At 51.4% G+C, this 21763-nt stretch overlaps 1 protein-coding gene across 1 annotated transcript in view; it reads left to right on the plus strand.

The window, feature by feature from the left end:
* Lhx4 (LIM homeobox 4) overlaps positions 1 to 21009 on the plus strand; it is a 40823-nt gene extending 19814 nt beyond the window's left edge. The window contains exons 3-6 of the mRNA XM_036203020.1: positions 12447 to 12649; positions 17293 to 17447; positions 17818 to 17992; positions 20076 to 21009. Of these exons, the coding sequence (XP_036058913.1) occupies positions 12447 to 12649; positions 17293 to 17447; positions 17818 to 17992; positions 20076 to 20470 (928 nt within the window). The 3' untranslated portion in view covers positions 20471 to 21009. The remainder of the gene's footprint in view (positions 1 to 12446; positions 12650 to 17292; positions 17448 to 17817; positions 17993 to 20075) is intronic.
* Positions 21010 to 21763: the final 754 nt, after the last annotated feature.

Below are 21763 nucleotides of genomic sequence, written 5' to 3' on the forward strand. Positions count from 1 at the left end.
TCCTTGTGGTTCTCCTCCTGCTTCAGCATGTGTTCCAGGCTGCTTCCTCCTCCAGGCAGGATGACTATGCTCTTAAGGGTGATGTTCCCTCTATGGAAGCTCAGAGACAAGTCCCTGATAGCAGGAGCCCTGGAGAGGCATCACACCCTCTCCTGTGGTCCCCTTCTCCTCACAAGGCTGACTTGGGCAGGCTCATTCCTCCTGAGCCTTTTTTTTTAAGCTGAGGATCAAACCCAGGGCCTTGTGCTTGCCAGGCTAGCGATCTACCACTGAGCTAAATCCCCTGAGCCTGTCTTATCTTCCTTGTTGGCTGGGGACCTGTGTGTTCCTCCACATAAACACCCAACCTTTGCCCATAGACCGTTGCTGGGTTTGAGAAACCAGTAGTAAATTCCACAGCGGGGTTACTGGGGCTTTGGTGAACCGTTTCTTCTGTATTTTGTCTTGAGAAACACAGCGGTAATTATTCCCTTTGTTCTGCAAGAGAGCTCAGCATCGGTCGGGGTTGGCAGGGAGGGAGCTGGCCACAGGTTCAGTGCTGAAGCAGGCCATTAGCTCTGTGAGGGGTGCCATGTGGAAGGAACGTCAAGACAAGGCCATTAACCAGAGGGGAAGATTGGCAACTTCCAAGTGTCCAGTGAGGAGACTTGATTTATGCATCTCGCCCAATTCCCTGGGACTGAGGCTTCTTGATGATGCTGCAGACCCCATCCCAGGTAAAGACCGGGAGGGAGCAGGCTGTCAGCAAGCTGTCAGTTAGAGCTGTACTTCCCAATCTCCTGGTACTTTAGAATCTGCTGCCTATTTGGAGTTCAGGGGCAATCTGCTCATTATTATAGCTCATTAGATGTCACCTGCTTCCATACAAGTATGTGCTGCCTCGAGAAGCTTAGAGGTGCGGCAGGAATATTTCCTCCAGTCACATTTGGCTACCAGATGTCACACCTTTGGGAACTCTGCAAAAGGAATCAGCACGTACTGCAGTGTGCTCTCTGGTGTGGAATTTGGAAGACACTGGTCAGAGCAGGGGAAAATCCTTTCTCTGTGCTCTTTGAAGGAACAGAGGAAGAAAACTGTGGTTTTTTTTGTTTTGTTTTGTTTTTTGTTTTCTGGCAGCTGCTGCATAGCCCTGCCCCTAGACAGGGAGGGGACTCACCTGCTCTGTTGACCCTCACTGTGGTTCTAAGTTCCTGGAATAATCTGTTTGCTTTGCATAGTCACAGGGGCATTCCTCACTTGGGTTCTATGTGAAGTTTGCAAGTCAAGAACGTGATGTGAAGAGTGAGTGCCCTTGGAAGCGTGTATTGTCTCAGCAGCAAAGGGTGGGAACTGAGAGCCACAGGGGTCAGGACTTGGCTGTCCTTCCACCAGGGAGCTGTGGTAGTACTGGCCACAGGCAGCAGGGGGCGATGTTGTTATAAACCCAAAGAAAACATTACTACGGGGAGGTTGCATTCTTTTCTTCCGGGGTTGTTGACTTCTGACCTGCTTGCTCGGTATCACGGGTTGATTTTTTTTTTTCTTTTGTTGTTGTTTTTGCTTTCTGAGCCTTTAGTTTCTCTTCGCCAAAGGAGATAAAATCCTCAAGCCCAAGGGGAGAGGTACCAATACATAGAAATGGGGCTATGTCATTCACTGAGTCCAGTCTCGGGCTAGGAGAGCCACCCTCCATGCAGAAGGCACCCTAAATCCTGTTGTACCATGTTTGTTAGGCAAGTGCTTTCCAGACCATTTGTCCAGTGTGTCTCCTTGTCTCAGGGCCAGAGCCTGAGGATGGACAGTAGGGGTGTCATCACCATCAAGCAGGGAGCCCCGGGAGTTCACCAACTGAAGCACAGTGCACCCAGGAGCTGGCTTCCTATGCTGGTTAGACAGATCCCTTAACATCTCTGGGCTTTATTGCTTTCTTTAGGAAAAGTAAGAATTCTGATGTTACTTGTTATAGAAGATCCTCAGTGCATAGGATCACTTTGCAAAATGGAGTTGTAGAAGCAGATTGGTGACCCTAGATGGTGCTTGGTGGCATCTGTCCTATCTTTTACTAGCTGCTTGTCTGAAAAAAAAAAAAAAGCAAGTACCCAGCTTTTCTCTGCCTTTCCAGAGCACACACTGACCTCTAGAGTGGGGGAGAAGGTAGTGGGAAACCATGTCCACATGACACTAGGGGCTTTGTGACTATTTCTGGGTACCTGGCCCTGATGTGGAGGCTATGGCTGTTAGACCCCCCCCCCTTTCTGGGCCAGGGCTGCTCCCAACTCTCCTGTTCTCCCCCCTTCAGCTCTGAGAGCGTCTGGTAGAGATGACCCGTATCTGCCTAGAGTGGCTCACATCCAGGTAGGGCAGCGAGTGGAGTGTGGGAGGGTGTTAGCAGAGTGTTAGATGCTAAGCCACAGAGAAACTGGTCCTGTTGATTGATGTGGTTTGAAAGAGAAAACAGGATGCTTATGATGTGAGAACAAACATGGCTGTGGAGCGGAGGGCTGTGAGGTTCATACAGCATCCAGGGAAAGGAAAGACTTTAAGATCATTCTGTGATGTGGGGAGCTTCAGTCTACCCTGGGCCACCAGGGGTCTGTCAGGGGCTGTGGGAGACAGGCTCGGGCTTTCTGGGGGCTGTGATGCTAGAGGGCTTCTATCTGAAAGGTAGTGCTTTTAGGGGGTACCTCCCCAATCCTGCAGCCTTCACTCTGACAGGTAGCTAAGGGGCTCTCCCAAGGGGCAAAGGACACAGCTCCAGGGAGCTACATGGGTGAGCATTCTCTCTGCCTCGCCGGCCCCTCCCCCAGCCAGTCAATCTCCAAGTGGCTGTCAGCCAAGGGCAGGTAGGCAGCGTCCTTGGGGCTGTGTGATTTATCCCTGCGGTTGGGGATGCTGTGTTGCAGCATGCTGGCTATTTGGCTGCCACAGGGTGGTTTTGCTGGCTGAGCACAGGTCTTCCTCGCTGGTGTCCTCCACCTAGTCTCTCAGTGACCAGAACCTCTCTATTCCTTACCTGATTTGAATGTGGGCTCGTCTTTAAGGAACGAGGTTGGCCTCTCCTTGGTGGGCTTCTTAGACCGTGTAGGAGTGAGGTGTTAATGATCCGTGTGAACCTGAAGCGTCAGACTTCGCTGAGCTTCGCTTTGCCATCTCTGAAGTGGGAATGAGAGGGCCAGTGCTTCTGAGTTACTGGTAGGGTTGAGTAAGAGGAAGCAAAGGCTAGCCACTTACCATTATGAACTCTCATCAGGGCAGTGATGTCCATGCAGTGGTAGGAAAGGAAGAGAGAAGGTTTGTCCCAGGGTTGGGGGCTGGGGTCTTGGGGCTGTAAAAAGCCCAGGGCCAGACAGCACTCTAGGCAGAAGTTGTGGCCATGACAGGTCAGATCCTTGGAGCCAGTTCTGATGTGGATGTAGGATGGGAGCCTGTTGCTCCAGGCTGAGACCATTCTGGAGCTGGTCAATGGTTGTAGATGCCGTATGGGGCCAGACTTTGGCTCTGCCATTTGTATTCCTGATAACTATATACTTGCTGGGAGACAGACAGACAGACAGACAGACAGACAGACACACACACACCACACATACACACCACACACACACACTTCACACACACATACACACACACACACACACAAGCATACACACAAACACATCACACACCACACACACACTTCACACACAAGCATACACACAAACACATCACACACCACACACACACTTCACACACATACACATACACACACACACAAACACACCACACATACACACCACACACACACCACACACACACACACACACAAACATACACACAAACACACCACACACACACACACACACACACACACCTCTACACCACACACCCCTACACCACACATGCACACATACACACACAGACCCCCACCTACAGAGAGAGAGAGAGAGAGAGAGAGAGAGAGAGAGAGAGAGAGAGAGAAGGAACCTGCAGGCAGGAGGGTCTCTTTGACATGTGGCTTTCCATAATTTCTGAATAGTTTATAGCCTAATTCCCTTGCTAAACAAATTAAACCTTTTAAGGTAACGATCAGATGGTCCTGATAGTGCCTGTGTGCATGGACATTTGTAAGACTTGAACACACTGGAGGGACCAAGCCACAGTCATTTGTGACAGCCAGTAATCAAGACAGAAGCAATTACTTAGCCCAGCAGGTCCCTCTGGGGACCAGCAGCCATATATCAGGTGGTGATGAGCCCAGGATTATCTGTCTGACCACCCAGATCCCTTGAGTTCAGCTGTGCCCTATGTCCACCCTCCAGAGCCCAGCCTCCCGACATCTGTGGAAATCACACCCCGGGATCTCCTGCCATGGGGACGCTTTGAAACTAAACAGTTGCAAATCAGTCCGGGGGGCAGATGGCAGTGGGCTGAATAAACAGGTCCCTAAGCATCACAGAGCTAGCTGGGTGACACAGAAGCGGCAGCTGTGGGCAGCAGCAGTCCAGGCAAGCCTTTTTATGCTCTCCTATTCGGGTGGCAAGCCACATCGGGGCCATCTCCTTGTCATGCCTGCTGCTGCTGTCCCACAGGTTCCTGGTAGACACTTCTGCACTACCAATGCTTTCAGACAGTCACCCTTTCCCCTTGCAGTTCCATCAACCCACCCATCCCTTCCTGCCAGGCCCTTCTCTGGTCAACTAACTCCCACGACCTCCTGAAACTTCCAAGCTTGGCAATCCTGGTTCCACAGTCTGGCTCCCGTCCATCTCCTGCTGGATCTCTGGCCAAGGTCACATCATGGTTGTCAGAGCCAGTGTCTGATTTGTGATTCTGTTGCTCAGAGAACATTCTATGTCCCTAGAATCCTACTTTGAGAGGGAGAAACAGAAGAAGGTTGAGTTCTGTGGTCAGTGTTAGCAGTGAGCAGAGGGGAAAAAAAATCCTGAGGGACTGGGTGGCACTCTGTCTCCAAGTTCGCTTTCCACTGTCTGCCAGTGTCTGCCAAACCACTGTAGTTTGGGACTCAGAGATCAGCAATCTCTGGCTGCAGGAAACAAACTAAGCGTGTAAGGTCTACAGACTATCTGTTCACAGCTTTGTGTGGCACCATGGTTCTGGTCACAGCCTGGACCCTGGCCCAGGATCAAGTATACAAGGTGAGTCTTCTGCCCATGGTTGTTGGCACCAACCTCTTGGCAGATGCTGACCAACCCAGAGTGAAAAGGGTCTTTTAGGCCTAGGGAAGATGAGTGGGGGATGAAGGGCTACTGTGCACCGAATTGATGGTTCCAAGTCTCTTGCCTTTGGGAAGACTAATAACATCTACCTACAAGGGCTGTTGAATGCTTTAATAGGGTTATTCAAATGACATTTCTTGGTGCATATTACATGGGCATTGGCAGACACTGGCTCTGACAACCATAGTGAGACCTTGGCCAGAGATTCAGCAGGAGATGAAGGGGAGCCAGATTGTGGGAACAGGATTGCTGAGCTTGGAAGTTTCAGGAGGCAATGGGGGTGAGGTGACCACAGACAGAAAAAGGCTCAGCTTCTGAAAGCTTTGGGAGTGCAGGTTCTCTGTGCCCCGCTTCTTCTTAGGAAGTACATATGACTGTAGCAAGGCAAGAGAGGACATGTGGCCTCTGTATTCCTTAGTTTCTTCGTCGCTGTGGTAAAATGCTCAGTTAAAAACAACTTGGGGGGGGGCTGGAGAGATGGCTCAGAGGTTAAGAGCACTGGCTGCTCTTCCAGAGGTCCTGAGTTCAATTCCCAGCAACCACATGGTGGCTCACAACCATCTGTAACGAGATCTGGCGCCCTCTTCTGGCCTGCAGTCATACATGCTGTACACATAATAAATAAATAAATCTAAAAAAACAAAAAACAAAAAAACAACAACTTGAGGAAGGAAGGGTTTCTTTTGGCTGGCGGTGGTGTAAGAGTCCATCCTGGCAGTCATCAGAATAAAGAGTCCCTACCTCACATTAGGTGGTAGGCAAGGACTAATACCCAAGACTGCCCTCTGACCCTCCACACACATGTGCAACATCTGCATGACCACTCCCCTTGAACATGCACATACGTATACATACTGCACAGACATTGTATACACACATTTAAAAAAAATGAGATCATGGGGCAATCCTGGCACTGTGGGAATGTGACTGTATGGTTTTCATGCTGTGAGCGGGGCTAGATCCCCATCCCAAAGCCTCTCCTGTACTCTGGTATCAGTCTTCTCCAGATGTGACCCCCTTTTTATGTGTGGAGCAGGCTGACCACAGCGCGGGCAGAACTTTACATGCCCATGACATGGTTGTGGCCGTAGAGTGGGTGGTGATATATGTTGGAAATATTGGTACATACAGTAACAGTAAATATTAGCAACTCACCTGTCAAGTGTGGTGATAGATAAAAGAAATACATGTAGGGAAGTGTCAGCCGAGAAAAAAAATATACAGCCAGCAGTAAATCACCGCCACGCAATTAAAGCATAAAATCAAGTTAGGCAGTATTTTGTTTCCTTTGGATGGCGCGTCATGAGGTGGCAGCTCCCGCTCATGGGAGGTTGAACTGGGGCCTGGCTTGGTGCCCACTGCCTGCCTCCCAGCAGCCAAGCGTGAGGGAAGCCCTTAGGAAGGGCTCTAGGATCCAACCCCATCTCTGTGGTTTTCAGCTGTGAGGTGGCGGCACCTTACCCACTTCTCATCTTTAATAGGCCCTTGTGTGGCTATTCCACATATTCTTGGAACCCAGGCCCTACTCTGGGAAGGGGACACAGCTCTAGAGATAAGATGTTGCGCGCGCACGCGCGCGGGGGTGGGGGGGGGGGGGGGGTGGGGATTGGAGCTGACTGCTGGATTTAGCAATACAAGGCTATCCATGCAGGCTTGATTGGCCCGGCAGCACACTGACAGGCTGGCTTCAAAAGAAGCTTGGCCCAGGAGCACAGGAGTTATCAATTCTAGACCTTCTCTGAGGAGTTTGCTAAAGGAGGGAGCTGTGTAGAAGGTGGTGTAGATGGGGCATGGAGTTTGCTCTAAAGGGAAGTCGAGGCATGGGTGGTAGATAGGAATTGTGCAGGTCAAGTATCAGAGATAGGGTCATGTGTCCTGTGTGTTGAAGGGAAGGATCAAGGAGACAGGTAGAAGGATGTGGAAGGCTGAGGGCACAGCTGTCTGGGGAATCCACACTCTGTGTGGGCTGTGAACAGTAGCTCAGGCCACCTATCGGAAGCCAGGGCTGGGGAAATAAATCTCCTGGTACTATGGTGGGTGGGGTGGTGGGTTGGGGTAACACATGGTTGGTCTGTGTCTAGGGCAACTCTTCGGGCCTGTGTTGATTTCTACAGTCCTCTTGGGGTGTGATTATTGTTTGAAGGAAGTCTAAGCAGTGAAGTGGTGTGTTTTTCCTCAGCTCTGCCCCTACACCTGTGCTTTGGGGAAAGGTGAAGGTAGAGAGACGCCAGGAAAGCCAGAGGGTTTGAGGGAAGGATTAGTCAGATGGACGTGGACTCTGCTGGGTAGAGGTGAAACTGAGGCCACAGGGCTGGGGTGTGAGAGGCAGAGGCAGAGATAATGCAGGCAGAGTGTCCTGTAGTCAATGCTAGAGTGCACTTGGGAACGAGTGCTTAATGGACAGGTGGCTGTCATCCCCCGGCGGGATAACTAGAGACAAGATCTTGGGAAGACTCTCAGAATGAGCAGCTGAGGAAGGGTGGAGGCTATGACCTTCAGGAGGAGATCAGGTACCCAAGTGGGCAGAACAGAAGGGCTGTGTAATGAAGTCACTGGAGGTCCTGGCCCAGAGGCAGGGCCAGGAGCTGTAGTCACCAAGGACTGAGTAGGAGGTGCTGGGGTGACAGTGGGTGCCATGGGGAAGACAAGAGAGTGCTGAGTTGAGGGCCTGGTAGTGAGGAATGGTTGCTCATGTATGTCACAGGACCTACCATGCAGGACACGCAGTAGGAGCTTGGTGAATGGGGCACTTACTGATGTCTCAGGGACCACAAAACAATTGTGTGGATCTGGTCATGTGGCAGCATTTAAAACTGTCCAAGTGTGGGATGTCTGTAGTGTAGGATTTCTGTGACCCTAGTTCTAGAAGCTCTGTGCCTGCAGGGCCTGCCCACCGCTGTCTTTCCATAGAATCCAGACACTGTGACTGTTCTTGCACTTGTGAGTGCCCAAGCCAGGCCCATCAAGATCAGGGGGGTGGGTAGACAGAGGCAGGAACTCAGGCAAGGCACTAGAGCAGAGGGTGGGACAAGGACAGAAGCCCTGGCCCTTCCTGGGCTCACGGGTAGCTCTGAGAGATGGCTCTGATGTCTTTGTCACTTCCTTAGCCCCTGAGCTGTGTGATGGGTGAACACATTTTGGCTACCACAGCAGCCCCAGCCTTACGGGACTGGGATTCTACTGCCCCGGGAGCTGCTGGAGGCATGTGAGGGGCATGAGGTCCTGTATTTAGGCTTGGCTTTGGTCAGGGGTACTGTGTTAGCCTCCTGTTGCTGTAATGAATACCAGAGAGAAGTAACCACGAGAAGGGAAAGGCTTGCTTTAGCTCACCACATCAGGGGTTCGCATCTCATTACGGCAGAGAAGGCATGGAGGAGCAGATTGCATTGTGTTGATCAGGAGGCAGAGAAGGGAGATGGGGCAATGACCTGCATTCCAGCCTTCTCCTTTTATTCCACCCTGGACCCCAATCTATAGGACGATGCCATCTCCACTAGGGCAGGTCTTCCCACATTTTGTTAGTCCTCTCTGCAAACACCGTCACAGACACAGCCAGAGTGGGCTGCACTAATCTCCCAGGTGTCTCTCCATCAATCAAGTTGACAAGCAAGATCAAGCCATCCCAGGCACCAAATCTGTGTCTGTTTCCTCGGATGCCAGCTGTGCACAACCTATATTGCTTTGGAAGTGTTGAGTTCAAATCCTCGCTCTCTCATTTGCTACCACTCTGCCCCCCCCCCCCCCCAGTTTCCTATTTGTTACAGGGCATCACGACACCCACTTTTCAGCCTGGACACTGGAGACATCTCTGAGATGAATGTGAAGACAATGAGAGTGGGTGGAAAGTTTCCTGTTTTAGTGAACTGCAACACAGGACGCCATGTCCTCACTAGAAAAGCTTTTGATGGGAGTGAGCCCTTCTGCTCTTGGGAGCTGCTCTTCCCGGCTACTCAGGTGCACCTTTCGGGTGTTCATTCATTCTGCAGGTCTTGTTGCTCCCCCCACTGCATGCTGGGTGAGGAAGAGAACAACAAATAGGAGGTGAGCCGTCATCAAGTTCTCCCTGGCATTCCTTTATCTTTGTGGCACTGTGTGGGCCGAGTGTCCTGGGCATGCGAGGCAAGCTCTCTACCCCTAAGTCAAGCCACTTCTGTGCTCATTTTGGATGAGCTCTAGCTGCTGTCTGTGGGAAACTGACCGTCCTATGAGGCTTAGTTGGGCACAGCTGGCAGGAATGGCCTTCTAGAGAGTGAAGCCAGATGCAGGATCTGTGGAATGGGCACTGAGGGGGTGCTGCCTGGGAATTCCCCCCAGAAGCCATGTTCCCTAGCTACTGTCCACCTCCTCCCTCACCCCAGCATCCTTTAAAACTGACTGTGTAGCAGCCACGCTCAGAGTTTTAGTTTGTTTGAGGTTTTTAAACATGGCCGTGTGTTGCATTCTGTCTGGTCACATGACAGTTGTGTCACCTGCCAGAGCTTCTTCATCTGTGACTGTGACTGGTCTGAGATTGGACACTGACCGTTGTCCTCGCCTTGTACAACCTGCCCCACCCTAATAGCCGAGCTACTTATTCTGGGACCACAGGCTGTGCCTGGGGTGCTCCGTGGGGCTAGAACAAGCCAGGGGAGCAACAGGAACAAGGCAGTGCACAGAGAGCCCCTGGCAAGGATCCTGTTGGCCATACTTCAGGAGAAAAAGGTAGCGAGGGGGCAGCTTCCACTTACCACTGGTATAAATCCCACAATCAGGAAAATTGCTTCAATGGCTGGAAGGAAAAAAAAAAAAACGCTAGTGTGCAAGTCCATTTATTTTTCATTTTCCTTGTGCACTTGCACCCTCGGGCATGAATCACTGTCGGGATGAGATTAAGTTTATCCCGCGGTATCGTTCACGTCTCTGTTGCTCGTGTCAGCCGGGCTCTTCTGGCGATTGAAAGTCCAGCTGCTTTTTAGGGGCCAGGAGAAGCGGTTTTCTCTGGGGAGAGCCTGCTGTGGGGTCTTGCTCCGCTCTGGGCTCTCCCCTCCGCCCTCTTCTCCTGGGAAGGACTGGCGTGAGAGACATCTTCCCTAGAGAGGCTCCTGCCCCAGCATCTTCGGCCTGCAAGTGTGGATGCACTCTCCCATCCCTTCTAGAACTTCTTGGAAGGGTTTGTAGTGGGCATAGCGGAGGTATTGTTCATCGGCAGGGGTGGATGGGAAAAGTCTGCCTCCCTGTCCCACTTCCCATGCGCACAGGGACACCCAGGCGCTTGCACACATGAGACAGAGCTGTCCTGCCTTTCCATTGAAAGCTTTGCTGCCTGTGGAGGGAGCCTGGGCATCACCCATGTTCCGGGCAGCTGAGGCCGGTGCAGACCTGGCACTGTGCTTGCACACTCAAGTTCAGTGCTCTGTGAACATCCTCTAACTTTGTTATTCTGCAAATAGAAACTGCTCTTCTGGGTTCTGCATCCCTATGAAAATCTGACAAAAGCTGGGGCCCCTCTATGTAGGATTCTGACCATCTGGGGGGCTCATAAGGTCCCAAACTCCTGCTCTAAGAGGCTAGCTTTCTCTAAACTAAGAGGCACCTCTCAGGCCCTCATACGCAGCCCTTTTTCCTATGCTCTCAGAAAAGCAGTCTCCCTACCACAGTACTGGCAGGTGGGAATCTACGCTTGATGGAGACCCCCCACTTCCCTCCAGGACACTATGTCCCTGGTGGGGGTGCTGTGGAAGCCACAGCTGTCCATGCCTGTTGCAGGCCCGTGCAGCCCCCTCCACAGGTATCCTTGCTGCATAAGAGACCCATCATTCTGCATTAATCTGGGATTCATCATGATAGCCATGACCATAATTAATTTATTTGGTATTAATGTGGATGAAATATGTACTGTCCTTTCAGGGGAAATCGGGCTGCCTATAAGCATTAGTTAAAAGGACCATTAAAATCAAACCTTCCCCAGATCCATTAGGCGAAGTCTCTCATCCTGAAGAAGATAAAGTTCTGCTGTGTGAAGTGTCATGAATAATTAGGTTGATTGCCGTTTTAAACTCTGCCCCAGCTTCCCATCCCCTCCTGCCTCCCCCCTTTCCTTCCAGGCCCGGGAAGAATTACCTGCGGCCAACCACCCCCTTCGCTGCCTCGACTCTAGTACTCTCGTCTCTGGAGCCACCGCGAGGGCTCCGCGTGGCCCTCCCTATGTCTGGGATGGGGAGATGGGCTTCAAGGACCTCGCTGGATGCTTCTTCCACTGAATCTATTTCTCCTCCCTTGCCAGCCCTGGTAAAGGGTGGCAGTGGTTGGCTTCCTCTTGCCTTGGTGCCATTCCAGGAAGGGGTACAGCAGAAGAGAGCTGTTGAAAGAAGGCTTTTCCAAAGTCAGATCTGCAGGTTCCTTACTGGAGGATATAGTAAGGATTTGACAGTGTGGCTTCCTGGGCCTTCCTGGGACAGTGACATCCCAGGATACATGGAGCGGTTTGGGCATGTGTGTGTGTGTGTGTGTGTGTGTGTGTGTGTGTGTGTGTGTGTGTGTGAGGGCTCAGAAGGAACAGGAGAAGTGTTCAGGAGAGCCTTACTCTGCTGACAGTGTTATCTCCTGAGTGCCAGTGTGGATGCAGGCATGTGCTGACCCCCAGCCAACCGCGCACAGGGCTTTCTCCTATAGCAAACTTTGCGGTGGTGGCGCATGCCTGTAATCCCAGCTCTCGGGAGGCAGAGGCAGGCAGATCTCTGTGAGTTCGAGGCCAGCCTGGGCTACCAAGTGAGTTCCAGGAAAGGCACAAAGCTACAGAGAAACCCTGCCTGGAAAAACAAAAAAAAAAAAAAAAAAAAGGAAACTTTGTCGAAGACTGTGTATGCTAGTCTGAGTGGCCCACAGCGTACATGGTTCCCTGGCAGGCTGGTCTTTTAGGAAGCACCATAAAGACGAGAAAAGCAGGAGGTGAAGGGTGACTTCCTACACAGGGGGACACTTAGAAGCCCCTCCCTCTGCCTCTGTACAGTGCGGGTGTCGCTGTGGATCCCTGGGATGTCAGCCGTGGGACGGGAACTGATGACTCTAACTCTGGTCCAATCCCTTAGCTTGCTGTCCAATCCCTTACCAGCACCCCTGGCATAAAGCAAGGAAGCTAGTAGAAGGCCCGGAGTACTGTGCAGCGCTTTGGTGTTTCTCGGACACTGGAGTGGTGGGGTGGGAGAGGGCTGATAAATGGTAGCGACTCCAACCACAACCCTCTTGTTTTTATCCCTTTTACCGCTGTCCTGACAGGCGCTTTGGCACAAAATGCACAGCCTGCCAGCAGGGCATCCCCCCAACCCAGGTGGTCCGCAAGGCCCAGGACTTTGTCTATCACCTGCCCTGCTTCGCCTGCATCATCTGCAACCGGCAGCTGGCCACGGGGGACGAGTTCTACCTTATGGAGGACGGGCGGCTAGTGTGTAAAGAAGACTATGAGACGGCCAAGCAAAATGGTAAGCAGCATGGCCCCGCGCGAGCTCCTCCAGCGCTTTGCTGCCCGTGTGCTACTCACTGAGGTGCTTGTCTCTCTGGGTCCCTCCTGGCCAGCCCTCTGGACACTGCCACTACTCAGCCTCCCCACTGAGAATTGTAACCAGAGCTCCACAGGGAGAGTTAGTTCTGAGCACCCCCACACCCTTCTTAGACCTGGCTGGCTCTGTGAAGCATTACTGAAGCGGTAGTTACTGAGAGATGCCGAGGCCCTTATGAGGCAGTGGACTCAGTCATCACTGCCTGGAGCGGGGCTGCTGAGTTTGGTTGGCTGGGATGTTTGAGATGCACACACACACTTCCCCATCATCCTATGCCTCACAGGCTGCGGTCAGCAAGAGCCACAGGACTTGCAGGTTGGCCTGTTTTCAGTTGTTTCCTGTCTGTCCTCAGGCTGTGGGCTCAGGGGAACAGACCCTTGAGTGCCTGAAGCCCTGAAGCTGGAGTAAGTGTGTCCCTCAGATCAATGGCTGGGAGGAGACACACTTTGGGAGAGTCAACAGTGTGATGACTTTTACCTTACTTCGAGGCCGCAGCCCTGCTCAGTGACAACTTAGAGCTCAGTGCAGGCTGATGTCACCCCTCAGTGTTTCCCAGACACCCCCTTGGAAGCTGCTGCTCTTGCCTGCCTTGTCCCGGCCTCACAGAGCAGAGACTTTTCTCTCTGTCCAAGGCTTAGACCAGCGTGTCCCCCATATTACCCCCAGGAAGGCAGTCCTGACTCTCACTTTCCTGAAGCACCTCCATTCCTGGCTTCTCAGTCACAGCTCTGGCAAGAGGGTGAGAGTATCACGTCCTGCCTCTGAATTCAGAATCTGACCAGACCCCCAACCTAGGGCTCTTCAGCCAGGGCTCCCAGAACGTCAGGGCTCTTTGTCCTTGCCTAGCATTTTTAGCAATTCAGGTATTTCTGTGAAAGGCAGCTCTGTTGATCTGTTGATGGGTCTGGGCCTGATGGAAGCAGACAGACAGACAGACAATTTCATGTATTTCTAGTTCTTTCCTGGGTTCACTTACCCATGCTATCTGGGTCTGATTAATTCATGGAAAAATTCTTTTTTTTTTTTTTTTTTTTTTGGCTGAGGCAATTCTTCAGGGCCCTGGGGTGAGCCAGCTGGGCTAACCTTGGTTTTGGCTTGTGGCATGATGGGACAGGGGCCTCATCTCTCTTGGGGACTCCTAGCTCTGGCCTTTACTAGTGGACCAAGGACAGTGGCCTTCTTCCCTGGAGACTGGAGACCTCTATAGATCCTATTCAAACCTCTGCCTTGATGAGCTCAGTCACTCTATTTTAAGTGGTTCTCGACCTTCCTAATGCTGCAACCTTTAACACAGTTCCTCATGGTGTGCGGACCTCCAACCATAAAATTCTTTTCATTGCAACTTCGTAACTGTAACTTTGCTACTGCTATGAACCATAATGTGTATATGTGTGTTTCCCAATGGTCTTAGGTGACCCCCAAAGGGTTGCCACCCACACACTGAGAACCACTGCTCTAGTTCCTTAAAATCCCATGCTGTTGCTTTGGAATTCACCAGGTTGTCACAGAAGGGCGTCAACACAGCTGGGTTTGGAGATACCAAGACAATTTAGAGCTGGGCCCTACCAGACCTGCACCAAAGCCACGCACGCCTCTCCTAGGCCTGTGCTAGACCTTACAGTCAAAGACCTCATGTTGACCTTGTGTGTTCGTAGCCCAGAATCTCCTGGTGCTGTGGGTAATTCCAGAGAAGAGAGAGACAAGCAGTAATGTCACAGGGGAGGCAAGAATGATGTTGCAGGGCTTGTCATCTCATGGAAGCAGTTTGTCCTACTGTGGCCTCCATAGGACAATGGACACCTCTAGTCTTGGTATCCAAGGCTGGGTGGGTGGCTTACAGATTTGCAGCTTCTCTGGCAAGCTGAGGAAGCCTTGCTGCACTGCTGTTTCCTGAGGCTAACTAGGATGATGCTTATAAAAGGGGATATTAAATAAGGGTGAGGCCTTAGTGGAGGGAAATGTAGACAGGAGATGATGTGTGCTAAAGGGTAAAAAGTAGCTCAAGACTTCTGTGCTTGTCCCCTAGGTACTCTCTGCCCCTAGCTGTCCCTTCCCTTCTGGGCAATCCCAGGAGCCTTGACATAGTAGGGGACATTTGTCTGCTGTAGCATGTTTGGCTGTTGTTAATTTTCATCTCTTCTTGTTTCTCTAAACCTTTTTTCCAAGCTCACAATTCCCTCCCTTGAGCTAAAGAAAGGGTTGAATATAGACAGCTACTTGCACCTCAGTGGGAACGATTTTGCTCGTTCATCTCATCTCCTTCGATATCTGCATTTCCAACGATGCTGCATTTTATGCCAGGATCAAGTTTTAGGAGACACTGCATAATTCAGAATGAACATATGTTATGCCTAATTTTCCACAGGAATTAATGTTGTCAGTGTGTGCTGTGAGGGTGTATTCTGCAGCCACACCAATCCATAACCAAAGTGTATTTTGCTCTAATGTTCCTTTTTTATTTTCTCAGCATTATCTCCAGTACCTTGCTGAATGCTCTCTCCTAAATTAACAGCCCAGGGTGTCATGGTCTTGCTTGGCCCTCCTCATAGTGTTTTTTATCACATTTAACTTCCGCACCAAAGTTATTGATTTTTGGGTACATTTTTCAGTATGAGCACTACCACCACTACTTAATGAATACTTGGATGACATTGTTATAGGATATAAAAAAGATTTTAAATTATAATAACAGCGAATGTTAAAATAACAGCATAATAGTTCCCATAATCACACGAAGAAAGACTTGTGCACGTGAGCAGTGGTGTTGGACCAACCAGCCACCCGCCATCCTGACAGGACACTGACATGGGCTGTGAAAAAATGATTTCTGATTCACTTGGCCAACTTGTTCTGAAATTGACTCTCATGAATTGGGTCCCCTCCTCTGATGCCCGTGCGCACGCGCGCACACACACACACACACACACACACACACACACACTGCCATAACACTTGGTTTCTTTTGAGTGAGAGATTCTCATTGTGTTGTCTAGGCTGGTCTCAAACTCTTGGGCTCAAGTGATCCTCCTGCCTCGGCCTCTTGAGTAGCTGGGACTATAGGCTTACACTCCTTTTTCAAGGTTCCTTATTTGGACTTTTGGACATAAAGGGCATCTGCACTTTTCGAAAGCACATCATTTCATGTTTATATAATTTAGGTTGTGTTAAGCAGTGTTATGTTGTGAGGTCTATGAATCTGGGCAGGGAGGGCCCAGCCCAGCCCTCTCTACGTTTAAAGTGAAGGGGCTTTCCTAGGCAGTGACCCGCCGAGGGACTCTGGACTCTGCCCCTTGTCGGTTGAGTTAGCTGAGAGCAATTCTGAGATGACAGTGATTGAGGAGGACAAGACACTGAGGCCCTCACCCTTCCCTGTGTGCTGAATCCCCAGGGCGTGGAACCCCACACGGGGAAGCACTTGGCCCCCAGCTTTAGACTCTGCTTATCAGAGTCACTCGCCAGGAAGACCCAGCTCTGTGTGTTGACTCCCAGCATCTCCTAGAACCAGGGACTGAATGCATGTAAGGCTCGTAGCAAATTCGTACACAGTAGGTACTTAATAAATGTTGGCCAGCATTGTTGGTCCTCAATGAGGGCTTTTTTTTTTTTTTTTTTTTTTTTTTTTTAATTGAAAGGAAGGGGGAAAACGGTAGGGAGGCAGGCAAGAACACATGTGAAAGCCCAGAAAAGTTGGGGGCCACTTTGTTTCTTGCCAACTTTATTCCTGGCTCCCCCCCCCCCCCATAGTCTGGGCAGAGCCGAGTCTAAGGGCTGGGAGACAGACAAACGTTTCACCTCACTGTGCATCACTGAACATCCAGGATGCCGCCCTGCCCAAACGTAACAACCCAGCTTTAACAAGAACTGGAGGCTGACCACTGTTTGCCCTGATTAATAGTGCTTTTCAGAAAAGCTGACTGTGACCCACAGTGTGAAACGGTCTGACCTGTCCAACCAAGGGTGCAGCCACGCTCCGAAAGCAACACATGCTTCACAGAGAGATGTGTATCTTATTCTATTTATCCTGTGAGTTTTGAGCTGTGGTTAAGTTGCCTTCCTAACTTGAGGGATGGGGGAGAGTGGGTCTGATCCATAGTTTATAAACACACAGATGACTAGGGAAGCACAGGCTCCCCCTCAGTTGTGAGGCCTGGCAGGTTGGCAGAGGCGATAAGGCCTAGGATGGGTCAGTGAACTGGAGCTCAGGAGAGGTGAGGGGACAGGCTGCCTGAGGCAGTTCCGGATACATCTTATTTTGTCCTTTGACAGCCTGGGGAGTGAGTGACTCTCGAGGTGTCTAGACAGAGTATTCCCTGAGACAGGGAAATGAGGGGAATTATTTGGGTTCTGTTTGTGACAGGCCTCTGTGTGGCTAAACTGACCTGGGAGGGAGATGACCTGGGAGGGAGAAGACGCAGCTGAGGGAAGACAGGAAGGCTGCTCACCAGTGTCGGCATCCCTGGGTGGGCAGCACTGCCTCCCCCAGGTTGTTCTGGGGAGGGAAGGGAGGCAGGGGAGGCCCAGCTGCTCCAGCTTGGCTGATTCCATTAAGGTGGTCTTCACTGCAGATGACTCGGAGGCTGGGGCTAAGCGGCCCAGGACCACCATCACGGCAAAGCAGCTGGAGACGCTAAAGAACGCATACAAGAACTCTCCGAAGCCCGCCCGGCACGTGAGGGAGCAACTCTCCTCCGAGACAGGCCTGGACATGAGGGTGGTACAGGTGAGACCCCCCAACTGCTTTGCCCCTGACTGATGCGGGCTTGGGGCAGGTCTGTCTGCGCCCTCCACCTAAGGGACGCTTGGGGACCCGAGTGACACCATCTGGTGAGTGGGTGGCATTGAGTCTATAGGGAACGGAGTTCAGAACCCCCCACCCTGGGCATGAGTTCAGGACCACCGCCCTGGGCATGAGGCTTCCCTACCCTTCGTGCTGGCCCACCACCAAAGCTTTGGTCCATTTCCAACCACTTGCCTTGAGGGTCCGAGGGCGGTGGTGGTGGGGGTTAGGTACCTCCTGAGTGCTTGGGGAGGGGGGTGGCGCCGGGGTCTTTAGGCAACCCCTGGATGTGTTCTCTGTGCTTTGTGGGCAGGTTTGGTTTCAGAACAGAAGGGCCAAAGAGAAACGGCTGAAGAAGGACGCGGGGCGGCATCGCTGGGGACAGTTCTACAAGAGCGTCAAGAGGACCCGGGGAGGAGGTAGCAAGCAGGGGAAGGAGAGCTCGGCAGAGGACTGTGGGGTTAGTGACAGTGAGCTGAGCTTCCAAGGTGAGCAGGGCTGGAGGGGTGAGGCTGAGGCCCTCGGTGAGGCCCTGGGGGACAGTCATCCTTGCCAGCCGCAGGAGGGATCTTTCTGATGACGCCCTCCCGGGCACAGGGTTTTCCTAGACTTTCCGTAAAGGGTGGGAAGGGTGTTAGTGGCCCTTCCGGAAGGGGTGAGGAGTAGAGAGCAAGAGACCGCTGTTGCTGAGATACCGAGGCTGGGGTCCCCGGGACCCAGCCTAGCCCTGTCCAGGCCCAGAGGCCTCCCCCACTTTCCTGCTGCCAGAGGCGCCCGCCCTCACCAGTCCATAGTGGCGAACAGATGGCCACGCCTCGGGCTTTGCACCAGCCCTCCTGCACTTCTCCCTTTGCAGGGACACTAAGCTCCTCCCACGGTCCCCTAGAGTGAGCCGTTCCTCCAATCCTGGTGGCAGGAGGACATGCTCAACAGGCCTTTTCCTGGGAAATCAATAATGTGAGTGCATGATGGGGAACTGGCTGCCTTTCTGAAATCCCTCCCCCGCTCCACCACTCACTCCATCCTGTCCTCCGCATACAAGCTTCGCAGCATGCGCTACATCCAAATCTGTGCATCAGCAAAACTGCAAATGACCGCATGAGTGGATCCTCAGGTTGTTTGCAAATAACCACGACTGTTTGTTCTTGGTCACTGAGCCCTCAAAAACAGAAGATCTTTTTTTGTGGGTCGGGGAGGGAAGAGTCCTCAGACCAGACACCTGATTTCTAGTGTAGCTCGGTCAAAGCCATCTGTTTCTCCCAAGTCTCAGTCTAAACAAGGGGAGTGTCACATCCTTACGCATCTCAGAGCTGTCCTGGGCAGCAGTGAACATAGCCAACTGTGGATGTGCCCGGGGAAAGCTAAGCACACCTGTGTATAGGAAGACGAATGGATGGCATGGTTGTCCCCTAAGAGCCCATCGTAGGGGGCAGCAGGTTCCAGGTGAAGGGCCAAGGTGGATCTGAGTATAAGTCCTTACCTTCCTGCTCCCTTTGAATGACACACGCTCCCCCCTTTTTATGTTCCTGAGTGGAATGTGGGGATCAGAGAGATAGGGCATTGAAGTCCAGTCGAAAGTGACCTTTTGTAGCAGACAAATGTGTAGGCCCAGGTAGAAAGGGGGGAAAAGATACTGGAGCAAGTTACTTACCATGAGCACAAAGCTGCAAACTCTCTGACTTTAGCCCAGGGGTCTGCAGAGCTCAAACTCAGTGGTCTTAGACACTTAGGACCCAAGGAGAGCCAAGGAGATTTATGCCCATTTCCCAGGCATCTTGGCAGGATTGGGGAAACCAGTTCATCTCATCTGAGCTGCTCAAATCCACGTCTGGAATACCAGACCTTGTTTTGTGGCTCATTTCTCTTGGGTACGAGTGGGTCTCTCTCTGGGTATCACACAATCCTGTAATTCTTAAGACTAAACCTGCTCAACCCTATTGAAGAGAGAAATTCTTTCAGCAAATTTCATTAGATCCTCTTAATGAAATTCTTCAAGAAACTAGGAGGTCCATTTGCCTTAATCAAGTCATTTTTTATCCTCAGTAAGTAGGTTATTGGATATAGAAAGAAACTGAGTTCTTTGATACGGAACTCCGTTTTCGGGTGGATCTGGATTTTATATACAGGTCTAAGAGTGGTTTCCAGCCCCTTTATCATACAGGCCTGTTTCCCAAGCAGCCCGACCAAGCACTTTTCCTTGGTTTGAAAGCCTTCAGAGTAAACCCTACACAGCTTCCATCTGTCATACAGACAGTGCGACCCACCAAACCCAGGCACTCACACTGCTCAGTGTAACCAGGGTATCTCAGAGCCACTCAGGACCACCACAGTCACCAGACACTTCCCAGCCCATGGTGCTTGGGGATTTAGGTACAGGGGATCCTTGTTTTCCCTTTGGTCTGGGTTGGTCTCTGGATGGTAGGCTGACATGTTGGTGTCTGACCTGTGCTTGGCAGGGAGGCAGCTGCAGCCTGTGGGCATCCTTCCTGGTCATTGTATTGCTGGTTGTGAAGGGCAGGAACCACCAGAGTCCTGGCAGCTGACAATGTATCTCCATTCTTTTGTCCACAGAGGATCAAATTCTTTCAGAGCTTGGCCACACCAATAGGATTTATGGCAACGTGGGGGACGTTACAGGCGGACAGTTAATGAATGGGAGCTTCTCCATGGATGGGACAGGACAATCCTATCAGGACTTGAGGGATGGGAGCCCCTACGGAATCCCCCAGTCTCCATCCTCCATATCGTCCCTGCCATCCCATGCTCCTTTGCTCAATGGGCTGGATTACCCAGTGGACAGTAATCTGGGCATCATTGCGCATGCAGGGCAGGGAGTAAGCCAGACACTGAGAGCCATGGCCGGGGGACCCACCTCTGACCTCTCCACAGGAAGCAGTGTAGGCTACCCCGATTTTCCAACTAGCCCAGCCTCTTGGCTCGATGAAATGGACCATCCTCCTTTTTAGACTCTCCTCCCCACCTTACCTATCCTCCCGACTTGAGAGAATGCATATCTTCAAGGATCAAAAGAGATTTGCCTCTTACGGATCGAAAGTACACCAATGTGAATTTCCATTATTTTCAATGGAAATCCTCTGCTGTTCCTAGAAGGCTGAGACGGTATTAGGACACCGCTTTCTTGGGAGATGACAGAGCATCTTCATCTCAGCCACAGCACAGGGGTGACAGCCTAGAGCTCTAGGGACGCTGGCTTATGGGCTCCCTTCCCTCTCACCTTGCTTCGAGGCTTTGGCTGCTCAGTGCTTTGGCAGCACAAGGTGACCACGACAGGCCACCTTGGCCTTTGGGAACTCTGCTCCGGCAAAGCTCATACTTTGCCTCCAAAATCACTGCTTTAACCAGAACCAGGATTCCTGAGGGAGAGGCACCACGGCCCTTGAGAATAATAAAATGGTTTCTGGACCACCTTGATGACACCCTCATTTTCAAAATAAAGTCACTTATGAAAGGCTAGTTAAAAACATTGATGGCCACAGTGTGATATAAAAAATGGTCCCACCCCATTCTGTTGGTTGCTGTGGAAAATATGACTCTTTTCCTACCTGCAAGTGTGACCCAGAGTAGGTCTGGGGTTAAAAAAAAATCCCATCTGTATTGCTGAACCCCTGATGGCAAGAAGTGGCTTCCACGCAAGTGACTGAGACGAGAGCCGAGTGACTCTGGATCTTCACACAGTCTGACGGGTCCCCTTGGTGCAGAGTGCCTTTTTGTTTGCTTATGTCATTTCCTTCCCAAGACAGGCTGAGGGCCACCAAGGGATCAAAGCTAAACCATGCAGAGACCAGAACGACAATCAGTGAAAATATCTGTACATATATTCGGATTCCAAACATTCAGTTTGTTTAGCCACGCTGGCGGATGCTAGTCTCCCTGACTTCCCCTGGCTTCATGACGGGGGTGCAGTGAGGTCTGGAGCATCCGCTGTACTCTGAGAGAGTTGGTTTTGATGAGTTTGCAAGGCTATTTGCCTCTTTTAAAACAAAAGCTTCCTCTGCTGTACTAGCTGATTCAGTTGAAAGACAGGGACTAGCGTGGGTTTGTTTTGTTTTGTTTTTTTGTTGTTTTGTTTTTTTTTTGTTTTTTGGCTTACCTTGGTTCCATTTGGAAGAATAGCTGGGCTCTTTGGGTTGCTGGCTGGACTTGTACCACGCTGCGGGCTTTGGTCCCGCACCCAGACAGCCGCGGCTCTCTGGCCAGCCACAGTGCAGGGATTCTCTGCCTGCAATCGTACTTACTAA

This window comes from Onychomys torridus, chromosome 11, assembly GCF_903995425.1.
Source record: "Onychomys torridus chromosome 11, mOncTor1.1, whole genome shotgun sequence".
NCBI lineage: Eukaryota > Metazoa > Chordata > Mammalia > Rodentia > Cricetidae > Onychomys > Onychomys torridus.